Source organism: Chamaea fasciata, unplaced genomic scaffold (assembly GCF_029207755.1).
Source record: "Chamaea fasciata isolate MVZ Bird 193981 ecotype frontalis unplaced genomic scaffold, bChaFas1.0.hap1 SCAF_25, whole genome shotgun sequence".
Lineage (NCBI taxonomy): Eukaryota > Metazoa > Chordata > Aves > Passeriformes > Sylviidae > Chamaea > Chamaea fasciata.
In genome coordinates, this window is record NW_027094110.1 from 6,588,598 (window position 1) to 6,605,306 (window position 16,709).

At 53.6% G+C, this 16,709-nt stretch overlaps 1 protein-coding gene across 2 annotated transcripts in view; it reads right to left on the bottom strand.

Annotated features, from left to right (window-relative positions):
• MYBPH (myosin binding protein H) overlaps positions 1 to 3,373 on the bottom strand; it is a 10,149-nt gene extending 6,776 nt beyond the window's left edge. For both annotated transcript variants that reach the window (XM_066203850.1, XM_066203849.1), the window contains exons 1-3: positions 2,849 to 3,373; positions 2,480 to 2,614; positions 499 to 666 (exon numbers count right to left, since the gene is read on the bottom strand). In XM_066203850.1, coding sequence (XP_066059947.1) covers positions 499 to 666; positions 2,480 to 2,614; positions 2,849 to 3,170 — 625 coding nt within the window. In that variant the 5' untranslated portion in view covers positions 3,171 to 3,373. The remainder of the gene's footprint in view (positions 1 to 498; positions 667 to 2,479; positions 2,615 to 2,848) is intronic.
• Between the last annotated feature and the right edge of the window lie 13,336 nt (positions 3,374 to 16,709).

Genomic DNA, 16,709 nt, shown 5'->3' on the forward strand with positions numbered 1-16,709 from the left:
GGGAAAATGAGCCTCTATTTGCTGAGTGCAAACTGGCCCTGCCCTCCTGCATCAGCCTCTGCACATTGGCAGCACCCCGAGAGGAATGTGAGTCTTGCTAAGCATGGGAGCAAGTCATTCATTAGCGAGTTCAGCATGATTAAAGTTCCCATGCTCCAGACAACCAGCTCTTGACTTCCCTGAGCTAAATAAACAAAGTTGTCCAATGTGTGCCATGGCATATTTGGGATGTGACACGGCCAAGAGGAGGAGACATGCTCAGGGAGTGGTGGATTCTGAGCTCTTGCTGTGAAATGGAAAATGTGGTTCTGCCTTTTGAGTCCTTCACCCCCAAAGTTACAACATCAGCAAGATTGGTGAGGTCAGGAAGCTTCTCCAAGGGAATGGGACACAGTCACTGAGAATAACCACCGTCAAAGGCTGGATGAGAGGCTGCTCATGCTGCAGGGAAGGACAGAGATCTCACACAGGGATTTTGCCCTCAGGAGCAGTACTCACGGAGGATCTCCCTGATGAGCACTGGCTGCTCCAGGGTGGCCGGGACGCTGGCTCCGCTGGCACTGACAGCCGTCACCCGCACATGGATCTTGTCCCCAGAGCTGAGGTTTGGGATTGTGTAGCGGGTGGAAAGAAAAGGCTCCTGGTTCACAGCTTTCCAGTCTGAACCTGCAACAGACCCAGCACAGCAATCTGGATGTGCCACGGATAGACAGACATACCCTGAGCAGCAGGATCAAGGCCCAGAAGGTGACACCCAGAGGCAAAGAATCCCTTCCTTGGAAATGTGGAATGATTTGGGGCACCAGCAGAAAAAGGGACTTTAGAGGGGAGGTTGGCTGCCCCTGCCAAGGACTGTGGGGTATGAAGTGCTGGCAGGAACTCAGCACTGGAGCATAAGGATATTTGCAAGCAAGAAAGGCATTGGGCCAGTGAACACATTCCTGCTGACCAGGTGCATTTCTGAAAGGAAAGATCCTTGAAGGTCCCTGCCAGCCACTCTGCTCCTCTCACTGCCCCAGGACAACACTGGGGCTCACCATGGCCTCCACAAACCCCTCCACAGGGTACAAGGTTTACTCAGGACCTGCCCCTGGCCTGATGGACCTCTCCAAGTGTTCTTCCTGCTCATAATGGACATCTGAAACTCAACCCAGAGTCCAGCCCTCCCCCAGCCCCAGCTAATATGGCCTTGCCATGTGCCAGACCTCTCAAAGTGTTTCTCACTTAGAAAATAAACTGCCCCAGTCCCCCAAGGACTGGGTGTCCCAGGTGGGCAATGAGAGTGACCCAGATATGCCAGGGTGTGCCAAGCCCCCGTGTGCACCTTCAGAACAAGGTTTTCTTGTTGATGCCATTGGACCAGCCAAATCCCACCAGATTCTCTTTCCCCTCACCACTGGCATTGCTCGAATCAGCCCTCACTCAAATATCACCATATTTTAGCCAACCAGAGTCTTGTACCAGCCCAAATACAGCAGTGCCATGGCCCCTGGGTGATTACAGAGGGACTGGAGTTCTCCTGTCCTCCAGCAGACCCAAAGCAAGTCAGGAGAACATGCAGACTGGGCCCTTTGGGTGGTTGTCAGACAGATCCCTCCAGGAATGGCTGCATCTTTCCTTGTCCCATGCAAGGGCCTCCTCACACATCCCACCCAGTCATGGTAACCTCCCCACCCCCAGCCCAATGATGGAAGCCTCCCACAGCCAAGAATGTGTCCATTGTGTGTGCCACAAGCTAAACAGCTGAGGATCAAGTTCCTTGAGGTTCATGGGCCACCTGGGTCTCCCAAACTACTCCAGCCCAGCCTCCCCTTGCAGATCCCCCCAGCCACACACAGACTCTTCACTCTCACCCCAAAGCCCACCACGGCTTCAAGACAGTGCCCAAAACACAAATCTTATCCACCCATGCCGTTCCACCACCCAGGAATACAACTGGAGAACCATGGACAATTGCTGGACAATTTCTGTCACCTGCCAGCCCACTGCCATCCACCACAGCCATCCTCCTTCCAGACATAATCAAGTCTGCTGATACATGCCCAGGACCCTTCCCTTCCTCATCCTCCCATTTTATCCCCATTCCTTCCATGCTTCATTTTGGGCAAACAAGAGAGGATTGAACTTTTTCCTCCTGTTTTCTTAGATTACCATCCCAGCCTTGGGTCTCTGCAGATCTGGAGTTCATCAGAGACCAGCCCCAGAGGGTGTATTGGTCTCTGTCCCACACTAGAGCTGGACATAGCAGTGACTCTAAACCTGCCCCAAGCCCCTGCTAAAGGCATCACTACTGTCTGAAGCCAATGGGATGCCCTGTTCCTTCATGGAAAATAAATAACCATTCAAAATGGATTTGTTTGGGCAAAGAAAGGGAATCGTTGCGGGGGGAAATGCTCTTCTGGATTCCACCCAGTTCCATCCCATCCCACAACCATGCACCATCTCTCCATGCTCACAAGGCAGGAAAGACCAAACATACTTCCATCTTTGCAGATCTCCACCACGTATCCATCCAGGCCTGCCCGGCCCATCTGCTCCGGGGCTTTCCAGGTCAGCGTGAATGAGTTTTCACTCACTTCTTCCACGGCCAAGGACAAGGGGCAGTTGGGTGGCTCTGTAACAAACCCACAGTGGTGAGGGCAGGGCTCGAGTACCTGGGCTCTTGGAGGGCAATCACTCAACCTCTGATCACTCAACCTCCAGGTCTGTCTTCAGTCCCCCTAATTCCCAGCCCTATCCCATTACAAAAATATCCTTGATGACTTCACCCCCCCATCCCTTCTCCCCAGCACATGCGCCCTCCAAGCCTTGCTCATGTCCCTTCCCCACTCCAGTGTTCTCCACTCACCTTCCTTTGGTTTCTCCAGTTGAGGTTCAGGGGCTGGGGCTGGTGGTTCAGCTGGGGGAGCTGGGGAACCTTCTGCAGGCACTGGAGTCGCTTCTGCTCCAGCTTCTGTGGGGATGGGAGCAGGTTCGTCTCCGGGGACTGAGGGCTGCTCCAGTGGATGCTCAGGGACTGTGGGCTCTTCAGTAGCTGGGGCTGGGGCTGCTTCTTCCTTCGGGGCTGCTTCTTCCTTCGGGGCTGTTTCTTCTTTTGGGGCTGACGCTGCCTTTTTCTTTGCCGCTGTCGGAGCCGGTTTTTTGGCTGGAGGTGCACTTTTGCCGGTCATCGCTGCAAAGCCTAGGGACTGGGCAAGGGGATGTTTTGGGGTCTCTGCTCTGGGGTCTCTGCTCTGTTTTGGGGTTCCTGCTCCAGACAAAAGATCTCTCCCCTGGATCTGAGGTCTGGACTCTGAGGTTGGGGTCCTGGCTCAGGACCAGGCGTCTCCACTCTGGACTGATGGTCTCTGCTGTGGGACGGCTGTGCTGGGAGGGGGGAACTAGGTCACTGAGCCAGAACAGGGGCTGGGTGACTTTTATAGGCTTTGGCTGGCACTTGTCACCTCCCTGCAAACCAATCTGCCTGCGCAGGCGGGACTGCCAGGAATAGCCACCCGGGACCTGCACATTCAGCAGCCCCAGCTGCCCCCTCCTATGGGATAGCAGCACATGGGCCCGGCCCCCCTCAGCGGCCCCCCTGAGCTCACTCAGGACTGGGTAGGCCAGGGCCAGGTCACCTTTCTTTGGGGACACAGCTCCTGTCCCCAGCACCAGCACCCCTCTGGCTAAGGGCTTCCCCATCTTCACTCCCACCTCCGCAGCCACCCACTGCCTCCCAGTCCCCACAGACTCTCCCTGGACGCCCTCATCTGCCTTGCCTCCCTTAGCGCCTGCATTAACACCAGACCCCCCCACCCCAGCCCTCCCTGTTAATCCTGCATTGACCCCCCGAACCCACCTGCTCCCCCTCGTGCCCTCCCACAGTCCCTGTAACCCCAGACCCCTCTGGTCCCTCTGTCCTTCCTCATCCTCAATCCCACTCGGTTGGCAGAGGTTGGAAGACAATCTTTGGGTTTATCTGGACCAGCCCAGCTGCCCATACCCCTACCCCACATTTCTGGGGAAGATAAATCAGACACCAGCCCCACCCCACTCCATGTTCTCCAGCCTCTGTTCTGCCCAATCAACCATCCTTGTCCATGGAGACTGGTCACCCCAGAAATCATGACCAACCATCCTACTGTTACCCCCAAACTCAGATTCACCCCAAATCCCCCCCCAGTGACCCAGGAAAGCCCCATTAACCCTACGGGTCATAAACCACTCACCCCCTGCTTGCTCCTGTTCCCTTATTTGCCTCATGCTGTGCATGAGACACTATTAGAAGTGTCTCTGTATCCCTAACCTTCCTGCAATTTTGGTTGAGAGAGTGTTTTCCCCATTTCCCAGCTAACTCCCTGTCTCCAGAAATGCCGCTCTGGAGCATCCAGGAACCCCAGAGGGCAGGGTTAGATGGGATACGGGGAAGTAATTCTTCCCTGTGAAGGTAGTGAGGCCCTGACAGGGTGCCCAGAGAAGCTGTGGCTGCTCCATCTCTGACAGTGTCCAAGGCCAGGTAGGATGGGGCTTGGAGCAACCTGGGCTAGTGGAAGGTGTCCCTGCCTATGGCAGGGGTGGGAATAGGATGAGCTTTGAGGTCCCTTGCAATGCAAGCCTGGCTTTCCTGGCTGCTGGTCCACAAACTCACAGTTCTGTGGTCCCCAGGAAACTACTCCAAGTGTGGATATCAGGGTCCAGAGGCATCTCTGAGACAGCCAGAGCATGAGGCACTTTCTCTGCCAGGGCCAGATGATGCTAGCTTTGCTAACAAGGGGCTGGTTTTCCACGCAGGGGGAGTTGTGGTCACTCAGGAATTGGAGGGAAAGAAGGAAGAGCAAAGCCCCATTGGCCAGGCCAGTCTTTAAATGGATGGTGACATGCCAAAAAAAGAACCCAAGGGGTGCACCCCACCTGGAGCAGCATGACCCTTCTGCTCCAGGAGGAATATTTTTTCTCTCCTGGTTATTTGGCAGCAGGACAAAGCCAGGATACCACAAGATGGTGTTGGTGCTTCAGAGAGGGTCTGTTTGGCCCAAACTATGTGATAACCCAGATGTTTCTTGATTACTTCCCCAGTGAGGAGGAATATGACTAATAAAAGTTCCGCCTTACCCAAAATACCCTTGCAGTGCCTGAGGGATGAGGTCCTTGAGGCAGGAGAGAGCGATATGGGGCTCCCAGGCACTTCTGCTGCCTGCATGGACAGGTACTAGCAGTTCCTTTTCTGCCCAGAGCACCTTGGAGTGGCTCAAAATTGCCAAGTCGGACATGAATCAGAAAATTCCCTGCCACTGCTCTAGCCAGAGAGAGGACTAGTCCTGCTGCCCAGCACAGCAAGAAAGGGCTGGAGAAGATCATCCGTCCATCCTGCTCCAGCTGTCCTGGCTCCCAGGGGCCAGTTGGAGAAGCTCTGGTTTCTCCATACCTTGGCCCACCAGGATTTCATCCTGCCTTGGATGACCTTGGCCCCTCCTTGACTCTTCCACTTGATCCCTCCACATGGGCCATGCCTTGATGACTCTTTCCATCAGCTCACAGGTGGCCAGTTCTAGACTCCCACAAACATCTGCTCAGACATCTTCCCTGTGTCTTTCTCAATCACAATATCTAATCTAAACAAAAAACCCACTTAATTGCAAAAAAAAAAAAAGGGGGGGGGGAGCTTGTTTTGATAACATGTTAAGAGAAGCAATTTAAAGAGCTCAGAAAGAAAAATAAATCAATACCAAAACTCCAGTTCACAGGGAAACGAGCACTCAGATTTCTCTCTGGTTTCAGTTTGGGGGAGTGCAGCTGAAAATTGAATAATTTTCCAAGGAAAAATAAAGAAAATCAATGCAAGAATTTCACTTGAAGTTCTTAATTTGAAAGAAACTTGGGTCTGTAAACCTGCTCCATGACGTTTGGATGCTTTTAATCTGTTGACTCAGGGGGTGACTAATAGGTTATGAGCAAATGAATCAACATGGTTTGTCACCCACTCTTATCTGGGCCATGTTACTAGAGTTTATTGGCATCTTGTTTATTCACACGTTGGGCAAGCACTGGGTGTTGAGCAAACCCCAGCAGGGAAACACTGAGGAGCTGCTGCTGTTGGTGGCAAAGGCACCATGGGAGGTTGTCCCAGTTCCAAGTCAAAGGGTTTCCCACAGGCTCCAGAGGCAGGAGTCGACATTTCCTTACCCACCACGATGGCTTCACTTGTGGATTCACAATGGGGATGGAGAAACTGCTGTCAGGAGGTGATTTCACCATCTAGGACAGGAGTGGACTGTCCCAGCCCCCAGTTCTGGGTGAGGGAGCTCAAATTAGTCTGGTGATGGAAATGAAAATCACACAGACGGGGCTGTTCCTGCAGGCAGCTGGGAGGGTTGAATATTAAAAATTTAGTGATAATTTAAATATCAGCACTTTCTTTGCCTGAAACTATAAGTATTTCAGGATTTAGCTGAAATACAGGTTATCTGTGTTTTCCAGTAAGAAAAAATCTCTTCCTACAAAAAGCTGATACTTTCATAAATTGATTTTGACCCACATTTCCAGCCCACCAAGTCTCTAATACATTTCCTTACTTATTTTCCAAGTATAGGTCTAAATAAGGGGAGTACCATTTACTCCCAAAAGGGTCAGATCCTCCTCATGACACTGTTATTCCAGCTCCCCCTGATGACACAGCACAGCGGTCAATCATTTTCTAGCTGTGCTTGTTTGACAGGATCCCATTGCAGAGGTGAATTTGTTCCCCCAAAATATCAGATCAGCCCATTCTCCCAGACTCCCAGTTCAGGAAAACAGAGACCTTGCCAGGTGGAATGGGGGAAGCCTTGGGAATGCCTTCCCTAGCATGACAGCTGATGTGTCGGTGTGGGGAGATGGAAGATGCCTCTAACAGCTGGGGCAAATCCTGGAGGCTTCCAGAGATTAGGACCATCCCCTAAACAGGGCTCTGGGATTAGACTGAAGGTGGTGAGACCTTCCCACTTGTGCATAGTAAAGCAAAGAGGAGATGCCAAAGGCCTGGAATAAACATGAAGCTTGTGTCATCAGGGTGGGAAGGGCTCTCTGAAGCTGCCACATCCTCTGTGCTCGTCCCCTCTTGTCCCTGTCCCCATTAACATCTCTGGAGATCCCAGTGGGCTCTTTGCATCCCAGCAAAACTGTAAAAGCAGCAGGTGGATGTCACACCTGGGCCACGACAGGCTCTGGGCATAGTGTCTTCTGGTCCTTGGCACAGCCATGGGTTTGGCCAGGGCAGCAGACAGAGCACCAGGGGATCAGCATGGGTGTCAACAAGGAGTGTCACCCACAGCCTGTACCAGGGAATCCCCAGGACTCACAGGGTCCCCACTGCCAACCCCAGTGAGATAAATTCAAAGTCAACAGGACAGAGAAGGAACCATCCCCAGCTCCTTTTGGCTACATGCAGCCCTGTACATGTCGTGTGGACTGTGAGTCCATGGGAGACATCACAGAAGACCAGAAAAATGCCCAAATCCCCTGAGTGTCAGCAGAAAGGAGGTGTCCAAGCTCCATCAGGGGGGCTGTTGCTGGTGGTTACTGTAGCTGATTCCTGTGTGGGTCTGTGCCTTCCTTTCAACTGCTGTTCCTGCTCTTGCCTTGTCCCCTTCTCAGGGTTAACTCAGATCTCCAGAACACCAGAGAGCTCATCTGGAAAACACACAGTCGCCAACCACAAATGCCAGCAGGGCATTTAGGTAGGCAGGCTCAGTGCCCTATCTACCACCTCGCCTATTCCATATTCCTGCTCCTGGCTCCAGCTCCGGATCCCAGCAGCATTTCCAGCCTTGTTGTCACTGTGATATTCGCAGAGCACTGAGTCAAGCAACTGGGGCAGGCAGCAGGTGGGCTGGGACCAGGCAAGATTTCCATTTGTCTGTCACACACAAGTGGATGCTTACTTCATCCCAAAGCAATGACTGCAGGCAGGAGCTCCAGGCCTGAGCTGGGACATGGGCCCAGTTCTCCTTCCAAAAGCCCCTAGGAAAGGGCCTGTCCAGGTGTCACACTAGACACAGGGTGACACCTGGGACATTTCTGGGACAGTAATTTTAAGCAAGTATTGCTTTAAAATATCCTTGTCTGGTCTAGAATATACAACCAGGTAATAAAGAAACATTAACAGGAGCATCTCTGAGGAGCATCTCTTGCCTGGTGGACATCTCTTGGTGGGCACCGATACAGGGTTCTAGCAGCCACAGGTTCCAGAGCTGTTCCTGTCACTGGGTGCAGCCCAGCTCACCCCAGCAGCACTCAGCAGCAAGCACCAGCTTGATTCATCAGTAACTCTTTTTTTCAAGGAAAGAATTGTCCAGCCCTGGCACAAGCTGCCCAGGGCAGTGACGGAGTCCCCAGCCCTGGGAGGATTTAACAGCCATGTGGATGTGTCAGCTGAGGACCTGGGTTAGTGGTGGCCTTGGCAGTGCTGGGTTAAGGGTTGGACTCTTAAGGGTCTTTTCCAACCTAATTGATTGTCTAATTCCATGACTGGTCAGGGTTCACCCACCTTCAGGTCCCCCAACATCAGCTCACGGAGCAGAAGGGTGGGTACTCAGACCTGCAGTCTCCCTGCTGGCACCAGGAGCTGCCAGATGCAGGCAGGGGATACAAACACCCAGAACCAACTTTTGGGCTGTTATTTTTGGTTTGTAATGGGATCATTATCCTCCAAGGTGGATGAGGTAGAAAAATAGGAAAACCCATGCAGAGATGTCCTGATTTTGCCCCGTGACTTGCTGGGAGCTGAGCCAGGGAGCTCCGTGTTCCCTCCTGCCTGTGACAGCACTGCAGTGGAAAAACGATCACAGAGAGTTGTCAGCTGCTGCCCACAGCCAAAATGGTTTCCCCAAGGCCACCTGTGGGGCCACCACAATTAGAGCCACAGTACTATGGGACAGCACAGCTGGAGCAGGAGCTCCAGGGCAGTCACCTGCAGCAGCTGCACCCAGGGCCAGCTGGGCCTGAGCGTGCCAGGCCAGCAGGAACCCTCATGCACCTTGGCACCACAGCTCTCACCTGCCATATGCCCGGGAGCAATGCCAGTCCTGGGGCACTGCTCTGCCTGGGGTGGGTTTTTCCAGCCCTGTCCTACTTCTGGGGCTGCCAGAAGGAGCTCGCCTAGGACGGAGAGCCTGCAGGGACAGGGCTGTGTCAGCCCCGCTCTCTTCAGTCTGCCCAGAGTCACCTCTACCAAGGCTTGGGGACAGCAGCTGGAGATGCCAATAAGATTCTGTCACCACCTGCTCTGGCTGGCCCTGCTCTGTGGCAGGGAGAAGCTGCAGTGAGCAGCTCAGGTTTTCCTTCTTCCTTAAAACCAGGAGCTCAGGAAGGCCTGAATTGTTTCAAAGCCCCTTTGCTGGTTTATTCTGAACATTTGCACCCCGGGCCCAGAGCCACACCAGCTGCTTCTGTCTCCTGAGCAAGGAGCTGGGACGCTCTGCAGGAGAAGGGGGAGGGAACAGCTCAGCCCCAGGTTTCACCAGCAACAAGGGCAAATTTCAATATGGATTAGGACCGGCAGGGAACTCAGTGTTTGCTCTGCACAAGGACAGGCACCACTTCTCAGAGCCTGCTTTGCTCATTTCCCCACCTGCAGTCCCAGGCAGGACCAGGCACTGCCAGTTCCCAGGAAGGTGTTCAGCCCTGCCCTAAAGACTTTGAGGGACTGAAACCCCTGCCAAGGTGCACCATGACATTGGCCAGTAACAGCCAATACCATGGTGTCAATGTCAGGGTTAGACATTCCCAGTCTCATTTGACCTTCAGCATCCCCTTCATCAGGTCCCCGTACTTCCATCAAGGGCTTAAGGCCACCTTGAGTGTCTTCAAGGCCGTTGCTCCTACCCAGTCCCTCCTGTAGGACCAACACTGATGTTTCCACTTCTCCTCCCAGTTCTTTCCATATTTTCTCACATCCAACACCTCCTTTCCTTGCCTCGCTTTCCCTAGCACCCTTACTTTCCCTGTGTTCTCCCCATCCCCTCCTCCCCCCTGCTCCCTTCAACCTGCTCCCAGCCCCCTGCAGGACTCTGCCAAGCTCCATCCTGGAGCATCCCTGTTCAGCTGAGAGCAGGAAAAACCATCAGGATGTCCTGCAGCCAGACCTGCCCCGGCCCCAGGGACACTGGCGGTACTGGGAACAGCCACGTTTCAGATGAGGCAGTGATATCCCAAGGAAGTCCTTGAAGCCAGTGTGGTGGTGGTCACAAGGGCTTGGTTGCACCTTGCCATGTCCAGGGTGTTTGGGAAGGGCTGTCCCTTCCCAGGATTCTTGGAGGCAAACGAGATCTGCCCCCTTGTTGGGACAGCATGTCCTGGGCCCATCCCACAACCCTCTCTAACCCAAACACTATTTGAGAACTCCCCTAGGTTGTCTCCCTCCCTGGAGAATTTGCTGGGTCGAACTTGAGAAGGTTTGGAGCATCCCCAAATCCCAGTGACTTCTGCAAGGTCCCAGTAAACTGGGAATACACACCAGTTTGTGTTGTCCAACAGGACCTCGCCGCATCCTTTCCCTGCTGCCACCAGGGAGCGTCATGGGGACACCCAATCCATCTGTCCCCGTGCTGGGTGGGTCCCGCCCCCGCCCAAATCCTTCAGAGAGTGAAATCCCCCCAGCCAAGCTTTGGAAATGCCTGGTCCTGGGAGTCCCTGAGCCAGCAGTGGCATCTCCAGAACCAGCTGTGGCCCAGCCCTGTTCTAGATGCAGGGGCTTGAGTGTCACAGTCAGGGCACCCAGGAGCTGCTCCCTGCCCTGTCCCCGTTCAGCACAGCATGACAGCCCTGGGCCACCCCTGGGGGAGCATTTCCTCAAAACACCTCCAGAGCAGCTGGGCCAAGACATGGTGGTCAGAGAACAAAAGGGGGTTGATCTGTTGATCCAATAACCTGAATAGAAATAGCCATGGAAGATGCTCCAATCTCATCCTCCTTGTCCATGAGCAAGTCAATGCCAAAGGAACAGCTGGATGCTTGCAGGGAAAGGCCAAAACTTCCAGCTGGACTTGACCAAGGACAGTGAGATCCAGGGATGGAGGTGGTTTGGGCTCTTTCCCATCTCCTGGGGATTAGTAAGTGGCAGAGATCCCAAGGGATGCAGAGACAAGAGGAAGAGATGGGGATCTTCTGCCTCCCAAGTGCTGACTCTTAAGAAGGATGATAAATTCTCAGTCACACAAAATCTGAGACCAGCCCTAGGAGAAGAGCTTGAGGTGTTGGTGCTTAATGTGCCCCCGCCATGTACACTGGGTCTCAGAAACTCCCCCAGCCAACTGGGCTGATCCCCCAGAGTGGGCAGCAGGGCAGGGGGAGATTCTGTCCCTCTGCCCCACTCAGCTGAGACCCCATCTGCAGAGCTGCCTCCAGCCCTGGGGTTCCAGCACAGGAAAGATGTGGAGCTGCTGAACCATGTCCAGAGGAGCCCATGGAGATGCTCAGAGGCACGGAGCCTCTCTGCTCTGGAGTCAGGCTGGGACAGCTGGGGGTGTTCAGCCTGGAGAAGAGAAGGCTCTGAAGAGACCTTAGAGATCCATCCAGTGCCTAAAGGGGCTCCAGGAGAGCTGTAAAGGAACTTAGGACAAGGATTGGAGTGACAGGACAAGGGGAATGGCTTACCACTGCCAGAATGTAGTGTTAGATGGGATAAGGGGAAGGAATTCTTCCCTGTGAAGGTGGTGAGGCCCTGGCACAGGGTGCCCAGAGAAGCTGTGGCTGCTCCATCTCTGACAGTGTCCAAGGCCAGGCTGGACAGGGCTGGCTTGGAGCAACCTGGGATAGTAGAAGGTGTCCCTGCCCATGGCAAGGAGTGGGAATGGGATGAGCTTTGAGGCCTCTTGACACATTGAGGGAGTCCATCCTTTCTGCAGGCTGGAAATGCCCCAGGATCCCACTGGGCAGTGGTGGCCAGAGGCATCATTCCTGCCCAGCACCCGTAAAGCCCTTGGGATCTCTTGGGGTGCCCAAACGTTGTAGGAATGCCAAGAGACATGCAGGCCTGTCACCCTCCCTGGCTGGCACTGAAGGTGAGAAGCTGATTTATTTTCACAACCTGCAAAGCCCTGGGGAGGTGGACATGGCCAGGCTGGGCACCAGGGATGGCTCTTTTCTGTCCTTGGCACTGTGACTTCAAAGGAGTGTTGGGACTCTTCGAAATTTCACATCTTCCCACAAGCTAGGCCATGACCTGGTTTCATCCCACACCTGCACAAGGAAAAACACCTTTGCTGCTCCCTTTTTTAATGCTGCATGTGACTGCGGTTAGCACTTTTTGTGGGGTGCAGGAGAAGCTGTGCTGTCTTTTAGCACCCCAGCATGGCAACCAGGAAGGACGGGGGGAGACAAGGAGGGAGCTGCCAGGACCAGTTATCTGATCCCAGCAGCTCCAGTGTAAAGTTAGCATGGCCTTTTGGAAAGTACTTGCTGTGGCAAAACATGCAGTAAATCACTGCTCTGAGTGCCAACAATATTTTGAGATTAGCGAATCTTAAAGCTCACTTTGGGGTCATGGGTTGGAGCCCTGCCAGTGTAGCTGGGAGGGGGGCGGGGGGAGGGGGTGGTCTTCTTCACCTCACACCCTCCAGCTCCCAGGGATTGCACCAAGCTGCAAATCCTTGCTTTTTGAATGAGATTGGATAAGGTCTGGAGTCAGCAGTGGGTGTGGAGTCCTGCAACCCTCTCCTGTGGATTACCACCCTGTGCTCCCAAGGAGCAGGACAGATTTCTTTGTCTTTTCCTTTCCAGACTACCTTGGAAAATCCACAGTTTCCTCCCTTATTTTACCATAAAAACAGCTCCCACCAGTTGCCTTAACTCTTTCCAGCATCATCCTCTGCTCCCTGGGACAAGTCAAAATGACCTCCAGCACCATCACCCTACCCTTCCCTCCCCAGTGCCCCCAGTGTCCCCAGAGTCCCCAGTGTCCCCAGTGTCCCCAGAGTCCCCAGAGTCCCCAGAGTCCCCAGAGTCCCCAGCACCCCAGCACTGGGCTTTCCACAGTGCTTCAGGGTAAGAATGCCCAGGACTTAAAAGCCACCCAGGAGGTGGGACCCTGGTGCTTCCAGACATGCCACAAGTTTTCCAAGCTCAGCTGAGGGCTTATTCAGCCTGTGAGACAAACAGAAGGGAGAAGCCCTTGGAACTGAGCAGGAAAAGGGGCATCAAGTACCTGGAAGCCCCAACCAGGCGCATTCCAATGGAAAATCACCACAGGCTCTGCATCCTGCAGGGGACTGACCCCTGAAACACCTTCCCAAGGACTAAACATCCTGGAGATGGCATTTTAACCCAGGAGAAATCACTGGATCATCACAGGAGATCCTAGTGAAAATCTCAGGCTACACCTGAGAGTTCTGTGGCTGGACCCTTTCCAGTCCATTTTGTATTTTAGATGCAGCTGTTTGTATTGAGAATGTCACCGAGGAAACCACTTCATCCAGAGCAGTACTTCATCAAGGTTCTGGAGGAATGTGGGACTGAAAGCCCGACTGCTGCTGTTCTTCCTTCCTTGCTGTTTGAGTGAACACCCTGATTTATTTCAGGCTTAGAACTGCTGTCACTGAGTTCTCAAAAAGATTTGTGTTGGCCACAGAAGGTCATTCCTGTTTGTATCAGGGGGAGCAGAAAAAGTTGCTTGTCAGAAGGACATTGTCAGTGTGGCTGAGCTCCTGTTCCTTGTGGAAATATTACAAAATAAAAAGCTGCCAAGGTCAAGTGCAAAATCAACACAGGCTGATATTAAGACAATGTTCCTGCTTATTGGCACTGTGGGACAGCTCCCACCTGTGATGCTCTATGAAACTGTCCTCAGAGTGCAGGGAAAATAATTCAGCAAAAGCAACATGGAACGGTGTCAGAGAAGGGTTAGATTTGAAACCAGGGGAAGGTTTTTCCCCCACAGGGTGCTGGGCACTGCCCAGGCTCCCCAGGGAATGGTCACAGCCCCAAGGCTGCCAGAGCTCCAGGAGCCTTTGGACAATGCCCTCAGGCAGAGGTTGGGATTGTTGAGGTGTCTGTGCAGGGCAGGGGTTGGACTGGATGATCCCTGAGGGTGCCTCCCAACTCAGGGGTTCCTACTTCTGTGATCTGTGGTTGCCCGTGTGCCAACAGCAATGCCAGCCCAGCTGGGAGCCTGTAAGCTGAGATGTCCCCTGACCAGAAAACAGCCTTGGAGCACTTGCCCTGCACTGTATTTGCAAAGGGGCTGCAGCCCAGCATGAACCTTCCCTGCCCACCCAGGGCCCTCTGCCCAACACCACATCCATGAAATCCCAAAGGTGGATTGAAATATTTGGGGTTAAAACCATGAGGTACAAGGAAAATGGCCCAATTTGCTTTGTTTTCCAGTGTCTTGGGGCTTTGGAGCCTCCTCTACAACCACGATGGGAAAATTGGGCCCAAATCTCTTTCCATGCAAAAATGGCCCATTTTTGGGTGTGTGACTTTGACATGGGGGTCTCTGCACCTCAGCAATTGAAACATGGAGGGCTTTGGGCAGATAAGGGATGTGCCTTGCTAAGAAGCTGTGATTTTGGTGTACCCATGAGGGCTGACATCTCTTTTTCTTGCCCTGTCTGGGTCTGCTTTGCTCCTGGTCATGGTTCAGAGTGTCCCAGCTGAGTCCCCAGCAAGTCCCTCTGCACCACAGGGAAAGAGGAGCCGGCAGAGGATGTTCCCTGGCACCCTGTTATGGGGTGCTGGGAGGGACATGGAGCATGGAACAGGGCAGAAAGCCAAGCATCAGTGGCAGGAACGGTGCAAACACGAGTGTGTTGAACCCACACACCCCCAGCCCGAGCACAAACCTTCCGGGAGCCAGAAAACCAGGGAGAAAATTCTCTCCAGCGGAGGTCCCCTCTCCCGGAGAGATTTCTTTGCTCTAATGCCGCCATCCAGTGGGGGAAACTCCCTGACACGGGAAAGGCTGGAAAAGAGGGCATTGGATTCCCCACCATCCTCGGGCTGCCCTGCCAGCAATGTTGCGACTGCACTCCATCCTCCGTTTCTGAGCTCCGATCCCAGCCTGGGCGCCACGGGCAAAATGGAAACAGCTCCTACACGGCACCTTAGCTCCCCCGGCACCCAGCGAGGGGATGGGGAAGGAGGGAAGATGCACCGGCATCAGGCGAGGGCTGCAAGCCCAAAGGAGGAGGAGGAAGGTGAGGTGCAAGCAGGGTCCCAGCGATGAGGATACCCCGGTCCCAGGGCGATGCGAGGGACATTCCCAACGCTCCCCTCCCGCTCCTGTCGTGGGATATTTTTAGTCTGAGCACGCCGTGCCTGCAGAAAGCCGAATTCCAGCGCATATTCAGCTCCACCGGGACTTCAAGGAGGGAAAAATAGCCAAGCACAAAACTCCCTGAGGTTGGTGAGGGAAGCGAAGTCACTTCGGCAGCGGCCACAGAGCAGCGTGACGGCGAGTGGGGGAAGCGCGGTGGCCAGCGGCCCCCAGGATCCCACAATGAGCCCGTTTATCGTCCCCACGGGCGGCCGGATTCCGGCAGAAAGGAGCTTTGAGTGGGAATATTCAGAAGTTCAACCTCTTTCAGCAATGCAAGGTTTGCTGGATTGTGCGACGGCACAAAGGGACAGTGTTTCCTCGGGAGCGGGAGGTTTTGTGGCTGGAACACGGCGCTTTTATTGCCGCACAGAAGCCGCCTGAGCGGAATCACGGCGTTATCGAGGCGGGATCGCAGTCAGGGATTTGCCTTAAAGGGAGAAAGCAGGGGGGGAAATGTGTTTATGGGTAAAAAGTGAAAGAATTTCGGGGGTTTTCTTCTGGCTGAAAGCAGCAGCTGTTCTCCTAAGGTGGCGCCCGTTTCCAGGAAGCAGGCGTATTCCTTCAAAATCGACGGGAAAACCCCTAACTTTTTCTTTTCCCTTTGTGCCAGGAGGAAATTTGTCCTGGGAACAAGCCCTGCGCACAAACAAACACACTGTCCTCTCCTCCGAGAAGGGCAAATGCTTTCTCACCCACTCAATATTAGCCTGAAAATGACTCCTGGACCAGCAATTCCCTGATAACCCCAATGAGGAGGAAGTATTCTGGTTGAATCAGAGGCACGTGTCCCGGTGGGGATGAATTTTGGAAGCATCCACCAGCTCTGCAGGCTGGCGAAGGCTAATCCTAGCGGCTGCAAACCCATCCTCGAGCTCCAGCCCACACCCGGGAAAGGAAGAAGGATGGGAGATGTTGCAAAATAAAAAAGATGAGGACATTTTGTGTAGGTAATCTGCTCTACAGCTGCAAACGGCCCCACGCTGGCACTGGGGCTGAGAACTCATCACACCTGGAGTCTAACAACTGGTAGCTGCGCCCAAGGCCCCTCAGTGTGTTTAATTAGGATCATAGAAAATATTCATTACTTCAGTTTTCGGATCAGAGAATTGTTTGGTTTGGAACGGATCTTAGTTACTGCATAAGCACTACCCAAAAACAACAGAGGAAATACCGGCAGACAGGCTGAGAATGGGAAAGGAGGATTTTTCCTTTAAAGGTATCATTTATCTTCAAGGGCTTTTAAGGGACTTTCCCTGTTGGCGTTGCGGAGCAGTGAAACCACCCGGCAGAGCCGAGCAGCTCCGCAGTGCCCCGGCATGCCCGAGACAAGGAAACCTCTGGATCGCAGCATCAGGATACTGCTCCTCCTTCCTGCAACGAAGGTGGATGGCAACCAGCCTCCAGCCAGAGAGCTGGACGAAGCACCTCTCGGTATCTC